A 21,728-nucleotide genomic window follows, 5' to 3' on the forward strand; every position below is an offset into this window, starting at 1 on the left:
TGTGCATATTTGATATATTAAACAGAAAAATTATTTTTACTTTATTTACACTTTTAACTTTTCAGCATATTCTATTTTTAATTCATCAAATCTTAAATTTGTAAAAGTTAGCACATACTCAAACAACTGTGAGTTAAATTTAAATCAGCTGTCCAATTTCTACATCATAACCAATTCAATCTGACCATGCAAACAAATTCATTAAACAAGGCATGTCCAGTTCAAAGTTCAATTGGTCACTTTATAAGCTAGTCAGCAGAACCTGTCAATTAATTATATCCTATTTTAATTCTTTGCTAACTTAGCAACAACCTCTCTGCAGCAAAGGTTTTGGCTAAAGGACCTTGTGACTGACAGTTCACAAATACATCTACTATAAAAAAAAATATTCAATCTCGTTTTTCAATCTTAAGTAATCCCAAGCACAAAATAAATTAATTATGTCCAGTAAAGTCATAATGAATATTGCAATAATTAAAACACCAGAATTTTTAAATGTTTCACCTACTGAAACAATAGATCACCAATAAACACAAAGTTTGTCCACTTTGACAACTAACTTCGTGATCTGCCACATTTTCTAGTTCTAATTAATTATAATTTGATAGGCAATAAAACAAAAGCCAATACAGAATCAAAAGTTAATTCAAATCCAATTATAATTAATTCCCTCTACATCTATTATAAGTTTCAGTGCTGATCTCAAAACACTCTAACCTTAATTCAGTTATGCACACCTACGTGACCTGTTGCTCCACCCAATTCATACCAAGTTGAAATATTATTGGCTGATATCATGTAAACAATAGTCAAGCTAATGTGGATGACTGGCACAAACAGAAAATTTGTTTTGGACAATGCACACTCTGCAGGAAATTATGCCAGAGGCAAACCAAAGGGAATTGACCCTAATCAATGTGATTTGTTGTTGTTGTTGTTCTAGGGTTTAACACCATTTTTAAGCACAAGATAGGCTATACATGGCGGCCAGTATAACTGGTGGAGGAAGAACCCTGGAAAAGCCTGGGAAGAACCACCGACCCACGAGAAGCTACTGGCAGGCTTTCCCTCAATGTGATTTGTAAGAATGCACATCTTGGAATTTCCATGCATCAAAAAATGGGTCAAATTTAAATTCCTAGCATCAAAACATATGGGTATGTGTCAACTGAGAACCCTTTCTTTATTGACACTAGCAAAGGCCAATACTGGGTGTTAAATAGCAATGATATCCATACTGGGCAATGAAACATTCAAGGTTTGAGGTAGCCAACAGAAAGGGAGTTAATTCATATCCTTTGAGGTGTACCTTAATAGTCAACGTGCACTACTGTGACGATTTAATACAGCTTGATTATCGAACTATCCAAATACAGTAAAGACTGCAAACGGGTTTTAAATTCCAAATGAACATATACATAAAAGGTATGATAACAACAATACTGCTAACAAGTGCAAGGGCCAAATTTCCCCTTTAACAAATAAAGAACTTGTGTTTATCAATCCATTCGAACGGAACTTTTCAAACATATCCTTCCCTGGATATGTGTGGGGGAGGGGGTGCACGTATGTAAGTCTGCATGGCTCAAAATTACAAGTAACTTTTTCTGTCCTCTCTTAGCCAACAAATGATAAATAAATGCCTGTGTCAAACGATACAAAATGGAAAATAGCAACATCGCTTGTATTTGTCAATGATGGCCGTGAAACGAATAATTTCGAAGTAACTATGAAAACCGAAGAGCGTGTTTTATCTCATAAAACTGACCAACAACTAAAATTTTACCTCTAAATTCTTCCAATAGAGCGTGTCGGTCGTAATTTTTTCACCACTTTGAGGGTATAGTCGAACCAACGTGCGTTTGAATGAAGTAGCCATCTTGAAATATACTCTCCATTCCACTCGTGCAATAAAAACAATGCAGAGGATTTAATTTGCATCTACTGAATAAATTTCATAACTAAATTTTAATATTATTCAAATATATCTGCAAATCTTTTATATCTAAACAAATTCTTGCGTGTAAGGTTTCTAGAATGTGCACACAAATAAATGAGCAATTGACTATCTTCGTCTGTTTCCGCCCACTACTTGTCTGATGGTTCATTGGTCGAAGTTCAAAGGTTATGTTTTTCAATTCTTTTTTTTTTTTTATATGTCACGTGCTTGTTTCACGCCGAATAAATTAATTGGCTCAGTTGATGGGATTGGATTATTGATAAAGTTGAGCGAACCAAATTGGCCACCAAATGACTCGCGCCTGTTTAGGGGGTAAGGATCAAAGCGAATCACAATACGAGTTATACACACACCGCCCGGAGCTTCATGCCTACATTAACGATGTCGAAAGACGATAACAGTATGGATGGAGAGGCGGTTGTAAGTAGAGAAAGTTTATCTTATATATGTGTCGTATATTTTATTAAACATTTGTTGACTTCATCTTTTTAAATGTACTTGCCTTACTTATTAGGTTTGGAAAACATATTTTATAAAATTGCCTAATGATAGGCTTTGATAAACTACTTTCAACAAAATGTCTGAAAATTAATTTTCAGGTATAATGACATATATGAGAAGACATTTCTTTTCATTCCGTGGACTATTTTTTACGGGGGGGGGGGGCGTCATTTTATTATCATTATTATTATTATTATTATTATTTATTTATTTATTTATTTATTTTAGCCTTATATACTTTCTTTGATTTTCCAGTTATGGTTGAATCTTTGTACATTATATTATTTTAGATAATTTTAAAATAAATGTAATTCCTCGAGTAAGGATTTAATTTATAAAAAGAACATATTTTAATAATTTCTCTCAAGTTTATCATAAAAGAATTCAAATTCAATCCTAAAATCAAAATAACTCTTCTCATTTGTCAATGATAGTCTTCATAAACTGTATTTTCCTTTAAAATTTCCTTTGTTTGGATTTTCAATGATAACTATGATAGCAGTTATTTGGTAATTTCAGCCGAATGGCGAAGTTAATGAATCCGGGGTGTCGGACAATGGTAGCGAAAACGGTGCTGATGACAGTATGGAGGATAAATTAGACCCTGCGGATAGGGAGTTATATGAAAAATTAAAACAACAGGAACGCGAAGAAAGAGAGGAAATAGAAAGGGAACTTAAAGCTCACGAGGAAGCCCTGTCCCGCAGGCACGAGGAATTAAGGGCCAGGGACCTTCGGTTACATGAAAAGCTTTTAGAGCACGAAAGAGTTCAGGATTTAAGGATTAATAAACACGACAGAGAGCGGGACCGTGAGGACTATCATCATCGTAGTGTAAGGGATGGGCCCCTAAAGGACCATGCCCCTCCCAGGTTGGACTTTTTCAATCATTCAGCATATTTAGCAGCAGCAGCAGCCGCTGCCGCCGGGTACCCAAGGTCCCATTCCCCAACAAGCACTAGTCCGTCTCAAAGTCCTACAGAGGGACCAGCTCATCACTGGACTTTTGAGGAACAGTTTAAGCAGGTATTTAATTTTCTTGTTTTATAGATATAGAAAGAAGGAAACTAAAAAACGAAGGAAAGAAAATAGTATAGATTCATATTTCAGTCAATAGATAAACATTTTCTTTTTTAAAAAGTGGAACATTTTACGTAACATTAATAAAATAAGGATTTACAAAAGTTTTTTTTACAGCTTCTTTCATACGTGATCATAAATCCCTATGTGGTAACAAATTACTCTTATTTCTCTTTTCTTTATATTTCATTTTCATATAATACTACCATTGCATTTAAATGTATGCTTAAGCCAATGTAATAAATTAACGTCCTTAAAATACAAATGTGACTGCTTTTACACAAGCGTAATGGTAAGAAAGCTTAAATGAAAGATCTGCAATCAAAACAGTATGAATAACGACTTTCTAAGATTTGGATGTGGAGGTTGACACATGGAAAATTATCATCAAAATGTCCACAAAGAACAGACCAGTCATTACTCAAGATCAGTTATTCAATTTACAATGCACGAGCGCTGATATCTTTCTTATCAGCGATAAACTCCCATTGCATTACGCAATTTCGTCTCATCCGACAATAATTTGGCGTAGACAGTCCCCAAACCGCAATTTATCACAGAAATTTAATGTTATATCAACCGTCATTGAAACTAACGACTATTGCCATGGCTTGTTTACTTTGCCAATAATTTATCAAAGAAAACGACATCTAAGTACCATAGAAGGCATACTATCCGTTGAAAAGTCATTTCTTAGCCTGGGGGCTGATATGAAATATTGAAGGTTTTACTTTCATAACCTGTTTGTACCGTCACTGCAATCCTATCTGGGCAGCTATGTCGCTGAGAGTGAATGAACGAAATACTCATTTTAGCCATCGTTGAAAAAATTGCAGGACACACACTTCTCGATTATTGGGATTGTAATTATAACACATGCAACACTAAAGAAGTCCATTTTTTTATCTTTCTTTTTAAATTTTATAAAAAATTATCCACAACTTCTTTAATTAAAATTTATCTTCCCTTCTTTCCTCTCTTCATTCATTCTCACTGTACATGGGATCTTCTTAAATGTATTTATTTTTCTGCTTAATTTTTAATTTTTGATTTCTTTATTGTTAGCTTGTTTTTTGCAATTTTTTGTATGTAACGATCTTGATTTCAGGAAATTAATCCGTATGATTTCGATGTATGTATGTACGTACGTACGAATGTATGTATGTATGTATGTATGTATGTATGTATGTATGTATGTATGTATGTATGTATGTATGTATGTATGTATGTATGTTAATCATCACGTCAACGCAATCCTGACTTTATAGTGCAAATTGCAAGTTTCTTTCTGAAAAACAAAAATAAAACAACAACAAAAATACTTGATATAACTTTGGGATGATAAACCCTTCAGTTAAATGTAAATATATAGTCCACCAAATTAAAAGGCGGAGGAGGGTATTTGAATAAAATTGAGAGATAAAAGGTCAGCGCTGACTTTGGAATCAAGCAGTGGGTTTTATCTTTATCAGATGTGTATCAATTAATAGTGTGTTTTTGCTTTTACACAAATGTAACATAAATACTACATTTTAAAAATAACTAGCTATAGCTTCTGTTGTTGTTCTCATTTCACCTCGAAGTTCGACTTACACACACACATATACATACATACATACATACATACATACATACATACATACATACATACATACATACATACATACATACATACATACACACGTACGTGCGCAGTTGAAATCTCATTGTACCTGTATTGGAAAGCGATGCAACGTGTTTAAAAACGAGTTAGGTAGATCATTTTATGAAACTCGGTAGAGCTATTTAGAACTTCTTGCTTTTTTCGCTACTTCGTTTACCTCAGAATTTTCGTACAAAGTTTTGACGTCAGCATGTCATACATGTAAGTAATATAATATAAACAAGAATTTTAATTTCAATCTGTGTTATTTCATTTTCATCTCTAATTGGACTGTAATAGGGCCAAAGACGACAAGTGGACATCTTCAAATTTTCATTACAGATCAAGAGTCCTCTGTGTCAATTTGGATTTCTATTAAATACCAGATCTTTTATTCTTTATGGTCAGTGAGCTCAAAACTTGCCACCCAGTTTCCTCTCTTTTGTATCAAATCAAAGAATTATTTGAGAGAATTAATAGAAAATTCATTTATTTCGTCTTGATAAATGTTAGATGTACCTGATTAAAAAAATTCCAATTAAAAATCAGAACGTCATTAGAATTATTGGATCTTTCAAACAAAAACTTAAGCTTCCGTGAGTAGAAAAGTCACAATGTGAGTGCTATTAAACATCAAAGAGGATAAACCTTATACATTTTATATAAATTAAAATACCCAGGTAAATATGGATATTGACGTATTAAATTTCAAGTGAAATAAATTTCTATGGGTGAGGTCCAAATCGTTGATATTTGGCCTTTAGAGCAAGGACACTGGAGTACATTAAACCGATCGAGATTTTATGGTTGTATCTTTTCAACCAGAACATTGTTAGGTACTTTTCATTATATAGATATATATATATATATATATATATATAAAATATGACCCTTATTGATTAATGATAATGCTTATAACCTGTATCAATTCGTTCCTATTTTGAAAATCAAGGTTAAAAGATGATTACCATTCCTAAAGATTTTCTAACAGCTGTAAAGTTTAAAAGTTATTTTTCTAAAGGCATTCTGACAAATTTATCTGTGAAATTATTTTGTTTTAGATCGTTATACTCTTTGGAGTGAGATCAATTCAGCTCTGAAAAGAAGAAAAATTGGTCAATATATTGCAGAATATATTCAAGATTTGTTTGTCTTAGTTGATTAAAATTTCTTTTAAATTGAAAGAAGGGGTGATCCGTAAGTTAAAAATATTAGTTTTTATTAAATTACCTATCCATAGGTAATGCATTTGTATTTAATTAATTAAACTCATCTTCGTATACTATAATCCATTTATCCACATATAAGTCCCAACTTTAAAAAATACCTTATTAATATATGGTAACTAACATTGTTTCGCAAGAAAATAAAAGAATTTGTAATGTTAAAATAACTGTATATTTCTTGAATACAAAGTATGTAGATGACCATTGTCGAAGACATTGACAAATCTTAGCCTTAACAAATTCCTGGATCACCATACGTTTTCCTTAATAATAAAAACAATGAACAAAAGTACATTGTCTACTGACTGTAGAAAAGAAGAAATTATTGCAATTTTGGAACAAACTGAGCAATAATTTCTGAATACATACCGTCTGTAATGGGTCTTTGAATTACAGTAATTTTAATGAAATTGTTCTGTAGTGTGTTATTTCTATCACAAATTTACAGATACATAATATAATATTCCGTATGTATTCGCTTATAGGAGGAGTCTAACTGCAAGTTGCATAGACCTAGCGATAAGGCCCCATAATGCACCGGCCGATATGGGTATCTGCAGTTTGTTAGCCTTAATCAGTATAAGAAACATAAACCATGATCTGCCCGACACCTTATGCGATGTCAGACTAGAGTCTTCGTTACCTGCGACTATATACTGTGTTTAGTTCTTAAATACTGCATAGTCTTTTATTAGTAATCTAAACAAGTATAGTTGTTTACGCCATTTAGAAACATGAAAGTTACATGTTTGTTATCACGATACATTACGCTTTCAAGCAATTCGTTCCCTGGAAGAAAGAGATAGCATTTACTTGATGATTTCATATTAAATGAACTTTCTTCAGACTGCGAACAAGATTAGTGTTTTGTTAATTTCTTATCTTTTATCTGTATTTCAGACCTGAAATACTGCAGATATTTAATAAAAACAACTGAATTTAAATCTAAAATAGCTTCTTCAGAAAAAAGAAGTTGAATTGCCACTTTTATGTTCTCTATTTAATTTTCATCCGTGTTTGGGGATAAATAGTATGAAAAATCTGCCCAATAATTTTTCAAAATTTGTTCTCAAAACATCGGAAATTAAATGGTCCTATGTTAAAAGATCTAAAGACAAAATGTAAATTTACATCGATATTTTCATAAACTTCTTTTCAGTTTGTAAAACTGATATTAATTTGATGCGTGTTCATCTTCATTTTATTGATTTGTTCGCATCAAAACTCACCTACCTGTTGGACTTTTTGGAAGAAAAACGTTAAGTTCAATGAGATTCATATAACAAACTGGAAAATACACTGTTTTGGATTCTCAGCCCATGAGTAATTTTGCACATGCATAAAAAGATCAGATAATGCAAATATTTAGTGTACACAGTGATTTATTACCTTAGGGGGGGTGAATTAGTACACACACACACCCACCCCCGTGTCGAAATCCGCTCTTACAGCCTTGCATGTTAGATATCATTTATTTGATGCTGTGGAAAAGAAACGTTGCTTTTGAGGCAAAATGTATCGTGTAACTTCCTTAAACAGCACCTGACCCCCAGACAAGGTCACGCGTCTACGGTAAATCGTCCTAAGCCTAATAATGCTGGTACTTTCGAGCGTCCGAGTGGTCTATGGCGCACGCCTTTACAGCAGGGACGTCATTTCAACGTTTTTTCGGGGGGGGGGGGGCGGCAAAACTTGACGGGCTTGTTAATTTTCATATATAGGCAACACCATTTTTACATTTTACAGCACATGCAAATGGGGGGTGGGGGATGACCCTTCCTCCCCATGACGTCCCTGCTTTACAGATCACTGACTTCTCAGTTATGTCTGCATGGGTTCGAGTCTCGAGTTCGACCAATGTGGATATGTGAGAAACCTTGCCAGTAGCTTCCCATGGGTCGCTGGTTTTTCCCCTGATTTTCAATGGTTCTTCCTCTACCAAATATACAGCAAGTCATATAGCCTATAATGTGCTTGAAAATGGAGTTAAACCCACAAAACCACAAACCACTAAAAGAATTGGAGCTAGCAGAGGTGACCAGTATACAAAGGTTTACTTATGTATTGGATCTATTCATAGGGACCAAATGCATGTACCATTCATTATACATGCTTTTAAGTCGATTCCAGCAGCAAACATAATCAGGAGGCAGATCAGGGTCGTTGTTGTTTGCTCTAATGATTATTGCTTGCAAACTGCATGGACATCATATTATGGCAGATCTGTGTCAATGCAGTTTTTCAGTTCGATCCGATATATATGCGTGAAAAGACGATATGTGGCCGGTCTAGAGACGAAACCGGGTTACAGAGGGACCGCTTGAGAGAAATTTCACTGAGTCTGTTTTCTTTAACATTCCTATAAGCACTTATGTGATGTTATAGGTAAATTACTAGATCACTTATTTAACTTTTCTGACATTTCATCTTTATATGTTGACCCGAATTGCTTAATCAGTTCAAAGACTGTATCTGGTATGCATTAAAATTTTTTTAAAAAATTGGTTTGTTGGGCGAAATCCGCTTTAAAGCTTTTTACCTAAAGGACACTTCAAGGATCTAACGACACTCGTTTTAAGTCATACCAAGTTAGGCTTATAAGCAAATGTGAAGTTGATATTGAAGATGAATTTAAAAACAATCTCGCTCTTTGAAGTGCGTTTGAATGAGAAAGATGCAGTAGCTCAGCTGTTAGTGCGACGGCTAAAAATCCATGGATCGCAGGTTCGATACCCGCCCAAACCAACCCAGCTCTGCTGCCGCAGGATCTCCATCAGAAAAACACTTAGCTCCCACTAGCCCATAAAATGACCAATATACTAAAAATACTAGTTTTGTATGATATTCATTATAAGCTTTACTGATGATGTGAATATTAAAGTACATAATAATAATAATAATAATAATAATAATAATAATAATAATAATAATAATAATACAGCAAACCATACTCTTTATGTATTGAGGTGACACAATTAGTACAAATCCTCATTAGCATAAAATTTAATTTTGCTTCTTTTATCTCAGTTTAGAAGTTTATTATTATTTTGAAGTAACGTAAATACAATAAAATTAAAAGTATCACATATATGATGGACTATTGGAGAATGTGTAAAGTGTATTCAGAACAAAATCGACAACTGTAGTGACATGCATAGGTGGTCTTGTATAAGTTACAAGAGTAATTAAGCACGCCATACCTCAGTTCAGCTTTAACACTAGATAAAACTTGACGAAGTGTTGGGCATATCGGATATAAGGGCTGATCAACACTGCGTGCTCTTTAACAATTGACCTCTCTCCACCTCAGTGGCGCTGACAAATTGACGGCAGATATAAAAGACAGATTTCGTACAAATTCGATGTGCCACCTGATAGGCTTTTTATCTACTAAATCCCTGTTTGTGTTGGATTCCATGTCATTGGTACTTACAGTGGGACTTACAATGTAAAGTGTGCTATTACTTCCAAACAGATACAAGCCGATTAAATATATACAAACTGATTAAACGAGAGAGACAGTTTTAATTTAGCTATATTCACAGAACCTTGTCATAGTTAATTTAATTGACGGTTCATATCAAAGACAAATTTCACAAAAACTTTGTTTGCCACGAGTCTTAGCTTATATTTGATTCTGTGTCAATTGTAATTTGGGATTTATAGTGAAAAGTATAATTTTACTTCTGGGATAAACAATAGCTGATTAAATATATTCAAGTTTTTGTATAACTAGGTTTTCAGAAACCATGTCATGTTCAAAAATTTTCAAAATTAAACCCCAAATGTATCCATACTTGTGTCTTTCTACCTTTCTACCGTTGCATGAACTACATATGTTGTTTCTTTTTCCGTGAAGTTGAAATGGTTTCTTGCACGTATATATTAAATTCTCACAGCATACAGTACAGGGCAATCATCGTCAGGATACTGCGCTAAATTTGAAAACAATTTTGAGTTGGCTGTCGACTTGGAATTCAATGTGGATTTTTTAAAATTTAAATTTCAGCTATTACAACTCTTTTTCCTGTAGAATACCTATCATATTATGCTTGATGGTTTCTGTTTATTTGTAATCAAATTACCTCGTGAAAGCTAATCAAACAAAAACAAACATATAAATAAAACAATATTTATTGTGAACTCAGAGATTTTATGGTGCAAACGTTTGAGAACTAGATTCGCTGCAGCAATGGAGACCAAGTACAAGTAACACACACACTTTTTCCGTGTGATGACGTAAAAATGCGATTGTTGGCGGAAATGATGCTGAATAGCATTAAAAAAAAGACAAGTTAATTAATCAATAAATAAGGTTTCAAAAACTTTGGGTCACATAAAAAAATGCTCTAAATTATTACCCGCAAAAACGTAAATCTGAGGAATAATATGATTTAAACTGCGAAGTGCTGACACGTGTACGTGTATGTGTTTGTGTGTGTATGTCTTAAGAAACTAAATGCTGTATCGGGTTATTGGGCACATTATATACATTTGCATTCCTTTTTGTTTTCTTTCTAGTTGTATGAAATAAATGACGATCCCAAGAGGAGAGAATTTCTAGATGACTTATTCCAATTTATGCAAAAAAGAGGTAGGTTATTTATACTTATTTTATTGTCATATTTGCACATTTAATTTTTAAAATATGTAAATTACATTTATCTTTATCCTAAAAAGATACATATTGGATAGCATTCTACAAAGATCCACATGGGATAGAATTCTACGACTATTTCATTAAGGAAGATAATAAGTGTGTGCTCTTTAGTTTACGGTCGTCAACTCTTTTATTTCACCAGATAAGACATAATGTTGATATTTTGAATGTACTTTTTCTAGCTTTTATTTGTCCCAAGAAAATATTCCATTTTGTAAATTGTTTATAATTCGGTCATACAGGCAACAAGTATTCGATACAGGTACGCATGAACGTTAGCACAGCACACAACTTAAGACGATTCAAAATGTTATTATTTTATCACACAAAGAAACGGTGGTAGTAAGAATAAAGCCCCCCACCCGCTTAAAAACAAAACACCGGTGATATGCAATGTATGTCAACTTGTACTGTACCTTTTACATTGTATACCCATAATACACGTGCTTTGTGGATTGTACCTATGTATTGCTGGTCTCAGTAGACCCAAGCGCATATATATATATATATATATATATATATATATATATATATATATATATATATATATATATATATATATATATATATATATATATATATATATATATATATATATATATATATATATATATATATATATATATGTGAAGTTAGTTAGTTTAACCTACCTGATACTTGTAATTAATGTAAGTTGTGCTATTAATTATCTGCACAGTGTGTTTAAAATAAACTATAAAAATCAAAGTATCAGGTACAAATTAAATATCTACATCTTTTGTTTGTAATGGTAACGATTTGTGCTTAATTTTAAATTAATCCTAAAAAAAATACACATATATATATAAGCCTTCATTTTTTTTGTCTGTCAGGGTCTTTAAAAAGTGTCTCACTTAACGTAACCATTCATTCTAAGTTGAGCTTAGAAAAAGTCAGTCAATTTATTCATTTATTAATAGGATAATCTTGAAAGTTTCTTTATTAAAATTTTAAACATCTCACTTAGGGACATACCCTACATCTCACTTAAGGACATACCCTACATCTCACTTAAGGACATACCCTACATCTCACTTAGGGACATACCCTACATCTCACTTAAGGACATACCCTACATCTCACTTAGGGACATACCCTACATCTCACTTAGGGACATTCCCTACATCTCACTTAAGGACATACCCTACATCTCACTTAGGGACACACACTACATCTCACTTAGGGACATACCCTACATCTCACTTAGGGACACACACTACATCTCACTTACGGACATACCCTACATCTCACTTAGGGACACACACTACATCTCACTTAGGGACACACACTACATCTCACTTAGGGACATTCCCTACATCTCCATCATGTTTCTCACCTCCAATTTTCTTTAACCTGCAATTGTTCATGTGTATGTTGATACCGTTACACATCACTAACGTCTGACTAATTCCGCTATGGTTCGAGTCTCGGTTCGCCCAACGCGGGTATGCGATAAAGCTTGACAGTAGCTTCCCGTGGATCATGGTTTTTCCCTGGCTCTTCCGCCAACAAATAAGCCACCATGCTGGAAAATAAATGGAGTAAACCCACAACACAAACTTCGTTTTTGTGTCATGTCCTAATGGGCTATCTTTCATTTTATTTAATGGTAACATACCCATTATATAATTGCATCTTCTTTAAAATGAATGATATTAATTCAGTTGTGCTAAACTTTGCAAATATATTTGTGTTATAGTCTCTTAAACTATTTTTAAAATGTTGATATCATTCCAGTGATGTTGCTTTTCAGTTTTGAATATTTGCTTTGATTTCATTTGATAGACTATGAAATTTCCTTTCATGTAGTCGTTTTAACTTGACTTTTTTTATGACACTTTAATGCAGTTTTATTTGATCATTCTTGCTTGTGAAATTATATAGTAGATTATATCTTTTCAACCCAGTTCGTTCAGAATTTATCAGGTTTTTTTTTCTTCACGAAAAGTAAAATTTACTCAAATGCGCAGAATATCAAAGGAACTGGATATTTCTGTCTTAAAATATAGTATTTACTGTTGATATTTTTATGTGATACATTGCACTCGTTTTTATTATTTAGTTATTAACCAGTCTGACACTCTTGTCGTTTCTTTGATTTAATAACCAAACGAACGCAAAAGTTACGATCTGAAATCTTTCTTGTTCAAGTAATATAAAGACTTAAACGCCTTTATTTTGTAGCAGTTTTGAAGCTAAACATTGGTGCAAAACTAACATGTATATCATGCACTCACTCAGCCCGACATATATTTGATGTATAAATTAAACACCTAAATTTGACTTTTAATGGACGTTTAAAATGATTTGTTCTAATGATTGTGAACTGTTCCGCATCGAGAATCGAACAGTAGTTTAACAGTGACCCTCCAATTATTATTGATATTAAAGGATAATTTAAAATCGAGATAGCCCCAAGATAGTACATTTTTTTACATTATTGATAAAAGATCATTTACATTGCAAACTTGGCGCCACAAGGGAGTAGAGGGCATACATATCATTTAAGTTGAATCAGCCAGGCATAGAGGAAAGTACTCGACAAAATATAATAACACAATGCAAACCATGCTTTTTTTTTGTCATGTTGCATTTTCTGTTGAAATTTGACAGAGCGTTAATGCAGTGAATTAGAAAAAGTTCAGTTAATTTGCCAAGACTAATTAAATACCCGATAAATATGATTTAATGCAACGCACTGAAAGTGCTTGTATATAGGTAGGTAAAAATGGGTGACAATAATGTGTTTGTCCTTTCAATTTGCAAATAACAACTTCAATGCCCACACGTACAGAAAAGATACATTTCTAGCTAGTAGTTCACGTTCTCATTAACGTTTGCAAAACAAATGTAATTGCTTTCTTTTCTTGGTATGTGTGTTATGAATCCTAAAGTCCACTGGGAATGGGAAGGCTGCTAATAATAGCCATATATATATATATATATATATATATATATATATATATATATATATATATATATATATATATTATATATATATATATATATATATATATATATATTGCGTACATTTGGTTAGGTGTTTGAATATCCGTACCTAACCAACAGCATACCCGGAATATCAAATATCAGAATAACAAAACAATATTACCAATACAAACTTATTTGACTTTGTAATGACACGCTAGTAGAAGGTCCCCTTTAACAAACACTTGGATCAGTGGACCTGCTGGCCAGTAACGGATCTAATGAAGGATAATCCAGTTTTAAAAACGTTTTGACCTTTTTGCAAATAAAGGAAGACAATAACTTGTATTTTCACTCATATCAGATTTTTTTTCTCTATATAAACGTTTAAGTCTGTCTAAACGACAATATGAGTAATTTTCTTTTTTTCTTCTTTCTTTTGGATTAATGTAAACAACTTTTATAATACTTTGAGTTTGAAATATGCTTTCTGTTACCAATGCAAGAGATTGTCAAATTATCATTATGTTATACCGAATACGAAAGAATCAGGCTACAGTTTTTAATTGCATATCTAAATATGTGTCTCAAATTTCAAAATATTTTTAAAAAATCTTTTTTACTGCTTGATTGGCGATAATTTTTTTAATTAACTGAACATCCATGATGCATGAGGGATTAAAATACAGTCATAAAACATTGAATTCTCCTTTAAGGTTCTTGCCTTATATGTGATGAAATTTTAATTCTAATATAAAATTTTAGGAATTCCTCTGACCTTTTCTCTGAAGATTAAAACGGTTTCCATTTGTATATTTGTAAAACTTCAAAGTTATTTTCTTCTTCATCCTTTACCCTACGTCTTTCTCTGACAAAAACTGTTGACAGTGTATTTGGAGTATTACATGCAAGATAACGGAAACCCGAATCCGAAGTACGTTTTGTGAATTTAAGTGAAACCCGAATCCGAAGTACGTTTTGTGAATTTAAGTGAAACCCGAATCCGAAGTACGTTTTGTGAATTTAAGTGAAACCAAAGCCATATCGTCATTTACTCGTATTGCAACTGTTGTAGCAGCTGAAAATTATCACGCACTATCTAAGATCAGCAGAATAGATTTTTTTCTCCAACTGCTGGAGACAAAGAAAATTCTAGTCATAAATAATTTGGTAAACAAGATTATCTTTTCTAAAAAGATGTGTCACTCAATTCAATCAGATGAAAGAAGATATTATCAGCTATTAATGCCGGCTTCTCATTTTGTGATACATCTTGGCTCTGTTTCTAGCTTCAGTTATACCATATGAACTAACATAAATGTTCGTTTTAAACCGGCGTTAAATAGAGGCATTGTTTTCTTCTCTTACAAGACCAGATTATTAATTGTCTTTTATTTAAACTAGAATCTACATCATGAATATTAAAATGAAATCAAGTTCAGCTTGATTGTTGTTGACAATACTTGATAACTTTTGTTCTTGTAAGATTTGGTGTTGCACAGACATTGGATGGCATACTTTTAGATGTGTAAAATTAAACTGTGTCAAGTCTCGAGTGAATTAAATACAGATAACATCTGTCTTGTATAATTCTAATCATTAATCAGGAGATGTCATCAATGTGCACAATGAGACAAAAAAGTAACCCCTGTCCCCTTCAGTGAACGTGTGTACTTGGTAAGCAAAAAATAATATCGCTTTGTGAATCAGACGGCTTTGTCCAAAGTTCAAATATACTCCAGCATTGGGAAAGTATTGTCTTCAAAAAGCTGTGATTCGTTTGTATTTTCATCTTAATATCTATGGTAGTTTCATTTTCTTTTTTACGCCCTTAGATACTCTCACCCCTTGATATCTTTCTCAATAAATATTTAATTCTGTGTGTGTGTGTCTTGCATGGCGCTTTATCAGAGGGGCAATCTTATGAGAAAGGCTTGAATAGCCCGCCTCTGACAGCATGTGTCAGATAATGGTTTGAAGTCATGGTGGTGCCCCTAGATTCAGTCATCACTTGCAGTTATCTATAATATTGTTTGATACTAAACGGAATTACTTGTCTAGTTGTAAAGACATACAGGAAAAGGGAGACTCTGAGAGATAGTAGCGTCCAGATAAAGACGGGCCTCACACACAACTTAAGGCAGGATTACTGGCAGAAAATCTAGAAAATGCACATAAATTAAATTTTAGTTTATATACCTCTGTAACAAAGAGATATCAGAGTATTATAGCCCGATTTCTAGAAATATGCAACATGAAGGAAGGGAGATAAATTCATGATCAAAGAGAACACTGTTTTTTTTTTTTTATATAATACTTATCACATGGGATGCAGAAAGAAACAGGGAAAATTATACAGTTTGATTCATGTTTCTGCTCCAAGTTCCCAAAAGGAATATTTTATTTGCAATCTCCCAAGGTACTAGTCGTCTCTCTAGAGTCCTGGCAAACTAACCTATATGATTGTTGTAGGAGATTCTTATCCATTCGAATGGAGTCATTAGGCAATTATTCATTTACAATGCATTTGTTAAATGTTCAGCCATGTTTTCTCATTCTGAATCATTGTACTGTTTCTATTTTAGGCAGCATCAGAGTTATCGTACATTTCACAAAGTTATTAAACTTCTTACAACTTAAGAATTTAATTGAAGAATTAATTGGCATTCTTAAGAGCTTTGGAAAATTAAGGACAATCACAATTGATCTTAAAAAAAAAGCAACAATTTTTGAGAAAATTGTTAGTCAATGAATTGAGGATCCACTGCCAATTTTTGACTTACTCAGCTGATATATTTCTTCTCTTTAAAATCGGGTCTGGATTAAGTTAATAAGCATTTAATCATGGGCACTAAAATGTGTTTATTTGACCCAATACTTTTCGTCAACGACTGATACTCCAAATGTATCAAATTTAGGTTAATTAAACATAGGTCATAATAACCACCACTGTATAAACAGAGCAAGCTGACATGCAGCTAATACAGCCCTTAAAAAAAAGATATAGCATATATATATATAAAACCGTGAATTAAAAACAATTGTATAATCGCATGATCTAGAGAAATGTACTTGTTTTTCTTGGAAAGACTTTCGAATAAACGCTTCTCGAGGCCTCCCTAACGCTATTGTGTTTCTTGTCCATGCATTTGCTAGTTAATCCAGGTTGTCTTAGTTTTATTAGTACTGCACTGCATAAAGGTTGCAAAATTAATGAGATGGTACTCAGGTTGTTGTAATCTGTTTTCAATAACTTGTCTGAATGACTGACCCTTTAATTTCGTCAGAGTTTGACTGCGACGTATCAAAGACAGCTAATGAAGTATGCCGTGTTCAACGATATGCTTAAATACCACATCAAAATTTAGGAATCGCGTCCAGAAATCTGATTCTTAATGCTGCGCCAGGAATTTCGGCACAGATGAAACAATTCTGATTGGTATTTCATCTGGCCTCTCCCTGACAAATAATTAGATTAGAGAAGTACATATTGAGAAGAATGGTATTTGCATTTCTTACAGACTTGCCAGAAACATTTATAATGACTTGGATCAAGAAGGCCTTACTCTTGAATAGATAGATATAACACATTGGCATAGGGGATGCTATTTAAAATGGCATTGTCAACATTTCATATTATTGTTTAGCAGTTTTCCATCTAACTGATACATACATGATTTTTTGTTTGATCTTTGGTTTATTCTGCAATGTAATATGCTTTTACATTTTAAGAATTTGTTCGTTCATAAATTGTGAATTTACTGAGGAAAAAAAAATCATGTAAGATGATATGTCATAACAATGCAATGAAGGAAGATGCCGATCTTAAATTTTGATCCTCTGTGCTCGCCGTTACCGATCACCGAACTCTCATCTCTCTCTCTATGTGGATTCAAGTCTTAGCTCATCTAACGTGGGTATATGAGTTAGCTTGCTTGTGGCTTCCCGTTGGTTATTGGTCTTTCACTGGCCGCCATGTATGGCCTATGTTGTGCTGAAAATGGCGTTAAACCCACAAAGCCACAAACCTAAACCTCACCATTTATCTGTGAAGCCCAGAATTGAAAATGACCAGAGATAGCAGTCTTCTGACGGTCCAAAATGTATACTCTGTAACTCAAACAACGTCCATCAGTCATAGGCCAAAATGTATACTCTGTAACTGAAACAACGTCCATCAGTCATAAGCCAAAATGTATACTCTGTAACTGAAACAACGTCCATCAGTCATAAGCCAAAATGTATACTCTGCAACTGAAACAACGTCCATCAGTCATAGGCCAAAATGTATACTCTAACTGAAACAACGTCCATCAGTCATAAGCCAAAATGTATACTCTGTAACTCAAACAACTTCCATCAATCATAGGCCAAAATGTATACTCTATAACTCAAACAACGTCCATCAGTCATAGGCCAAAATAAACGTAATCACAAGTTTTGTACATAATACCTAAGATATACAAGATTTCTTAATAAAAAAATTACCAGCGAGGAAAACCGAATCATTATTTTTCTGTAAAACAATAAAACTCCATGCAAACCACACAGTTCTACAGCGGAACCTTTCCGATTTCTGATTTGATTGTCTCCACTTGATTAGTCCAACAGAGAATTAAAACTTCAGAACAATACAATCAAAGATTACTACATGCATAAATTAATATTCCAGATATACCCCCATCGCACAGTTGCCAAACGCCCACGTGACTCTATGCAAAACATTTCGAAGACGTCATGTAATATTGTTGCAACTTGTAATTCATGTTCCTCCGCTTCACTGATAAGCACCCTCTCAGCTCACACAATACAGTAGCTGCGTTTATTTGTCTTATCCCTTGTCTGTTTCATATAAGCAGAAGTACTGCAAATATAAATAAGTTACAGTTCCATGCTGATTTACCTGCGCTGAAAATAGGTGTCTTCCTTCGTTTTCAGCCAACCAAACAATCCGCCGTCATCACAATGGTATTAATAGAAACAGCTTGTAATTTTGTCGCAAACTTAAGACAGTCCCATATAAATCATACAGATTCTGCATGATCACACTAATACTCATTTTATCATGATACAATTACTTCATGAAATAATGCGATTTGTCAAATAATCTATTTCCCCAATACTTCTGTTATGGGAGGTTGACCCGAAGTACATTATATATATATATATATATATATATATATATATATATATATATATATATATATATATATATATATATATATATATATATATATATATATATATATATATATATATATATATCTGTCTGTGTGTGAGAGAGAGAGTTTGAAAGAACAGTTTTATTAATTAAACATTGGAGATAATCTGAAAACTATCAAGAACAAAAATTAAACACATAATAACTACATGGACCATGGCATCATGACTTGACCAAATGAAATTAATATGAAAATGTATATAACAATATTGTGGATAATGAGTAAATATGTCCATACAGTAGTCTTTAGACCTTTAAACAAATAAATGCATTGCGTACTTCTTATATTGTGCTACTTTCAATCCCATTCCATTTTTTTATGGATTCCAAAGTCATGCTGCCAAAGTCATTATGATGGCTGAGTGCAGTTGTTTAGCGCTGGCACATATTCGTTTATTAGAGTTGTATGTGGTTGGTATAATTCAATACGGAGATAATAAATCCTAATTCCTTTAAACTGGGAGTTGATGTGTACTAAATGAAATTCATCCGAGACCCTCTGACACTAATGATTAATGGGAAGGTTTTGCCATTTTTAAACCTTTGGAGTGTACAGCACCTTTTCTCCTCAATGACTAGAGAGTATATTCGTCTGTTTCTCATTAATTCTCATCTACAGTGATGAGAATATAAAAACCATCACTGTCAGAATGCAAGATGATGGGAATATTTATTTTGAATTTATGGAAATGTAAAAACAACATATGTTTTCATAGAACCATATGCCTCGCATACACAACAGTGGAATAAAGGCATGTGGATAAAATAAATACAAGAACATTGAAAACTTAAGCAGAGAGCTTTCAGCCACTTATGTGCAGAGCAGAAATAATGCATTGCTCACTTAACTAAGTGGCAGGAAGATGTGGTAATAAAGAAAATCAAAGTTAGATTTTATTTAATTATGCAACATAATTTGTGTAATAGGTTCATTATTAACCCCTTTCATGCCAGGATCATTTTTTTTGGTGTGTATTTTTACAGAGAGAAACTAACCCGTTTAAAGTTTGAATGAAACATAGTTGGATTGCGAAGAAGTAAAAGCTTACAATCTGAGTTTTTCATTGTTGTCAGCAAAGCTGATGAAGTTGGATTATTTTAATACGAATTATACCAAGAATATATATATATATATATATATATATATATATATATATATATATATATATATATATATATATATATATATATATATATATATATATATATATATAGAAGCTATTCTATACATTTAGAGGTTTAATACTGACATGAAGGTAGATCACAAGAAGTCTGGGTTTCCACTCAACACCAGACAGCTGAGGAGGGATAATTGATGAGGGGGCCTAAAAACTGGTGAACACGGCAGCTCACCGTGGGGGATTCTATTGCAGATTAATGGGGACATTTGATACTGCATGTTAGACTTACAGTTCTATTATTTGGCCATCCTGATGAAACATCCAACCATTTAAGAGAGCTAAAATAGACGCAAATCTTCTATCGATTTATTTACCTATTTTCTTTTATGGTTTTTCATAAAATTGTTCTTTTCTACATATAAACTCAGACAACGAAAGTATTTTCAGATAATTCGAGATGATTCCATATACGATTTAAATAAATCAGCATAACGTAGCTTTATTAATTCTTGCACCCCTACATGCATTGGAAAGAAATCACAAATATTTTCTTTAATTTAAAGGTTAATTTATGTTAGTCATATTCAGTAAGTAGCGTAGCAAGAAACTTTGCCCCCACACCACCCCCAACTTAATTATGGGTAACCTCCCAGTAAAAAAAAAAGTTGTTTGATTTGATAATCCTGGGGAAGCCCATTAGATCTGCCACCCTCCATGCCCCGCATTTGCATGGGTGGTTCCAATGACACTTTTTTCAGTCAAATATTTGATACAAGACCCAAAAGCTACTCAATGTTACAGAAATTTGAAGTGTGCAAGATTTAGATAAATATTATCTCAAGATAATTTTTTTTGTTCATATTCAATATTAAATCACTTTACATTATTTTAGGAAGTTTTATTAATACTTTTTATATTTTATATTGAGCTCCTCAGTTTAGGGTTGTTGCAATATGTAATGGAAATTATAATATTTGATAATATCAGCCAACCTATGTATTCTACTATTAGGATGGCTACAAAATGCAATTACTGACCATTTAGCTTTTTTCACACAATAAATATGATGCGGTGACCCAAATGAAATGATAACTCTCACAACAAGCATTCAATAATGTACACTTAACGTTTAATTACATGGTATGTTCATTGTTCAATACTGCAAAGTCATGGAACACAATTCGCTACTTTCACTGAGCGGACAGTTACGTTTCTGCTACTCTACAGGGAATTTTGCTTTAAGATGATATTTGGTTAGTAGCTATTAATCTAGCTTCACTGGCAACACGTCCAGACATGTAAATCTTCATATTCTATTTTTTTTTTTTTTTTTTTTTTTGAGATTAAGTCTAAACTATCAGTCAATCATAA

At 32.9% G+C, this 21,728-nt stretch overlaps 2 protein-coding genes across 3 annotated transcripts in view; one reads left to right on the plus strand and one right to left on the minus strand.

The window, feature by feature from the left end:
- The window catches only part of LOC149800571 (U3 small nucleolar RNA-associated protein 15 homolog), a 141,327-nt gene extending 139,299 nt beyond the window's left edge, over nt 1-2,028 (minus strand). Inside the window, exon 1 of the mRNA XM_089954516.1 lies at nt 1,787-2,028. Within this exon, the coding sequence (XP_089810642.1) occupies nt 1,787-1,879 (93 nt within the window). The 5' untranslated portion in view covers nt 1,880-2,028. The remainder of the gene's footprint in view (nt 1-1,786) is intronic.
- A 161-nt stretch (nt 2,029-2,189) lies between these two features.
- Nucleotides 2,190-21,728, plus strand: part of LOC149800572 (AT-rich interactive domain-containing protein 3C-like) — a 59,921-nt gene continuing 40,382 nt past the window's right edge. For both annotated transcript variants that reach the window (XM_089954517.1, XM_089954518.1), the window contains exons 1-3: nt 2,190-2,380; nt 2,981-3,487; nt 10,931-11,003. In XM_089954517.1, the coding sequence (XP_089810643.1) occupies nt 2,327-2,380; nt 2,981-3,487; nt 10,931-11,003 (634 nt within the window). In that variant the 5' untranslated portion in view covers nt 2,190-2,326. The remainder of the gene's footprint in view (nt 2,381-2,980; nt 3,488-10,930; nt 11,004-21,728) is intronic.

Source organism: Sinohyriopsis cumingii, chromosome 4, assembly GCF_028554795.1.
Source record: "Sinohyriopsis cumingii isolate HCF-2022 chromosome 4, ASM2855479v2, whole genome shotgun sequence".
In the NCBI taxonomy this organism is placed as follows: domain Eukaryota; kingdom Metazoa; phylum Mollusca; class Bivalvia; order Unionida; family Unionidae; genus Sinohyriopsis; species Sinohyriopsis cumingii.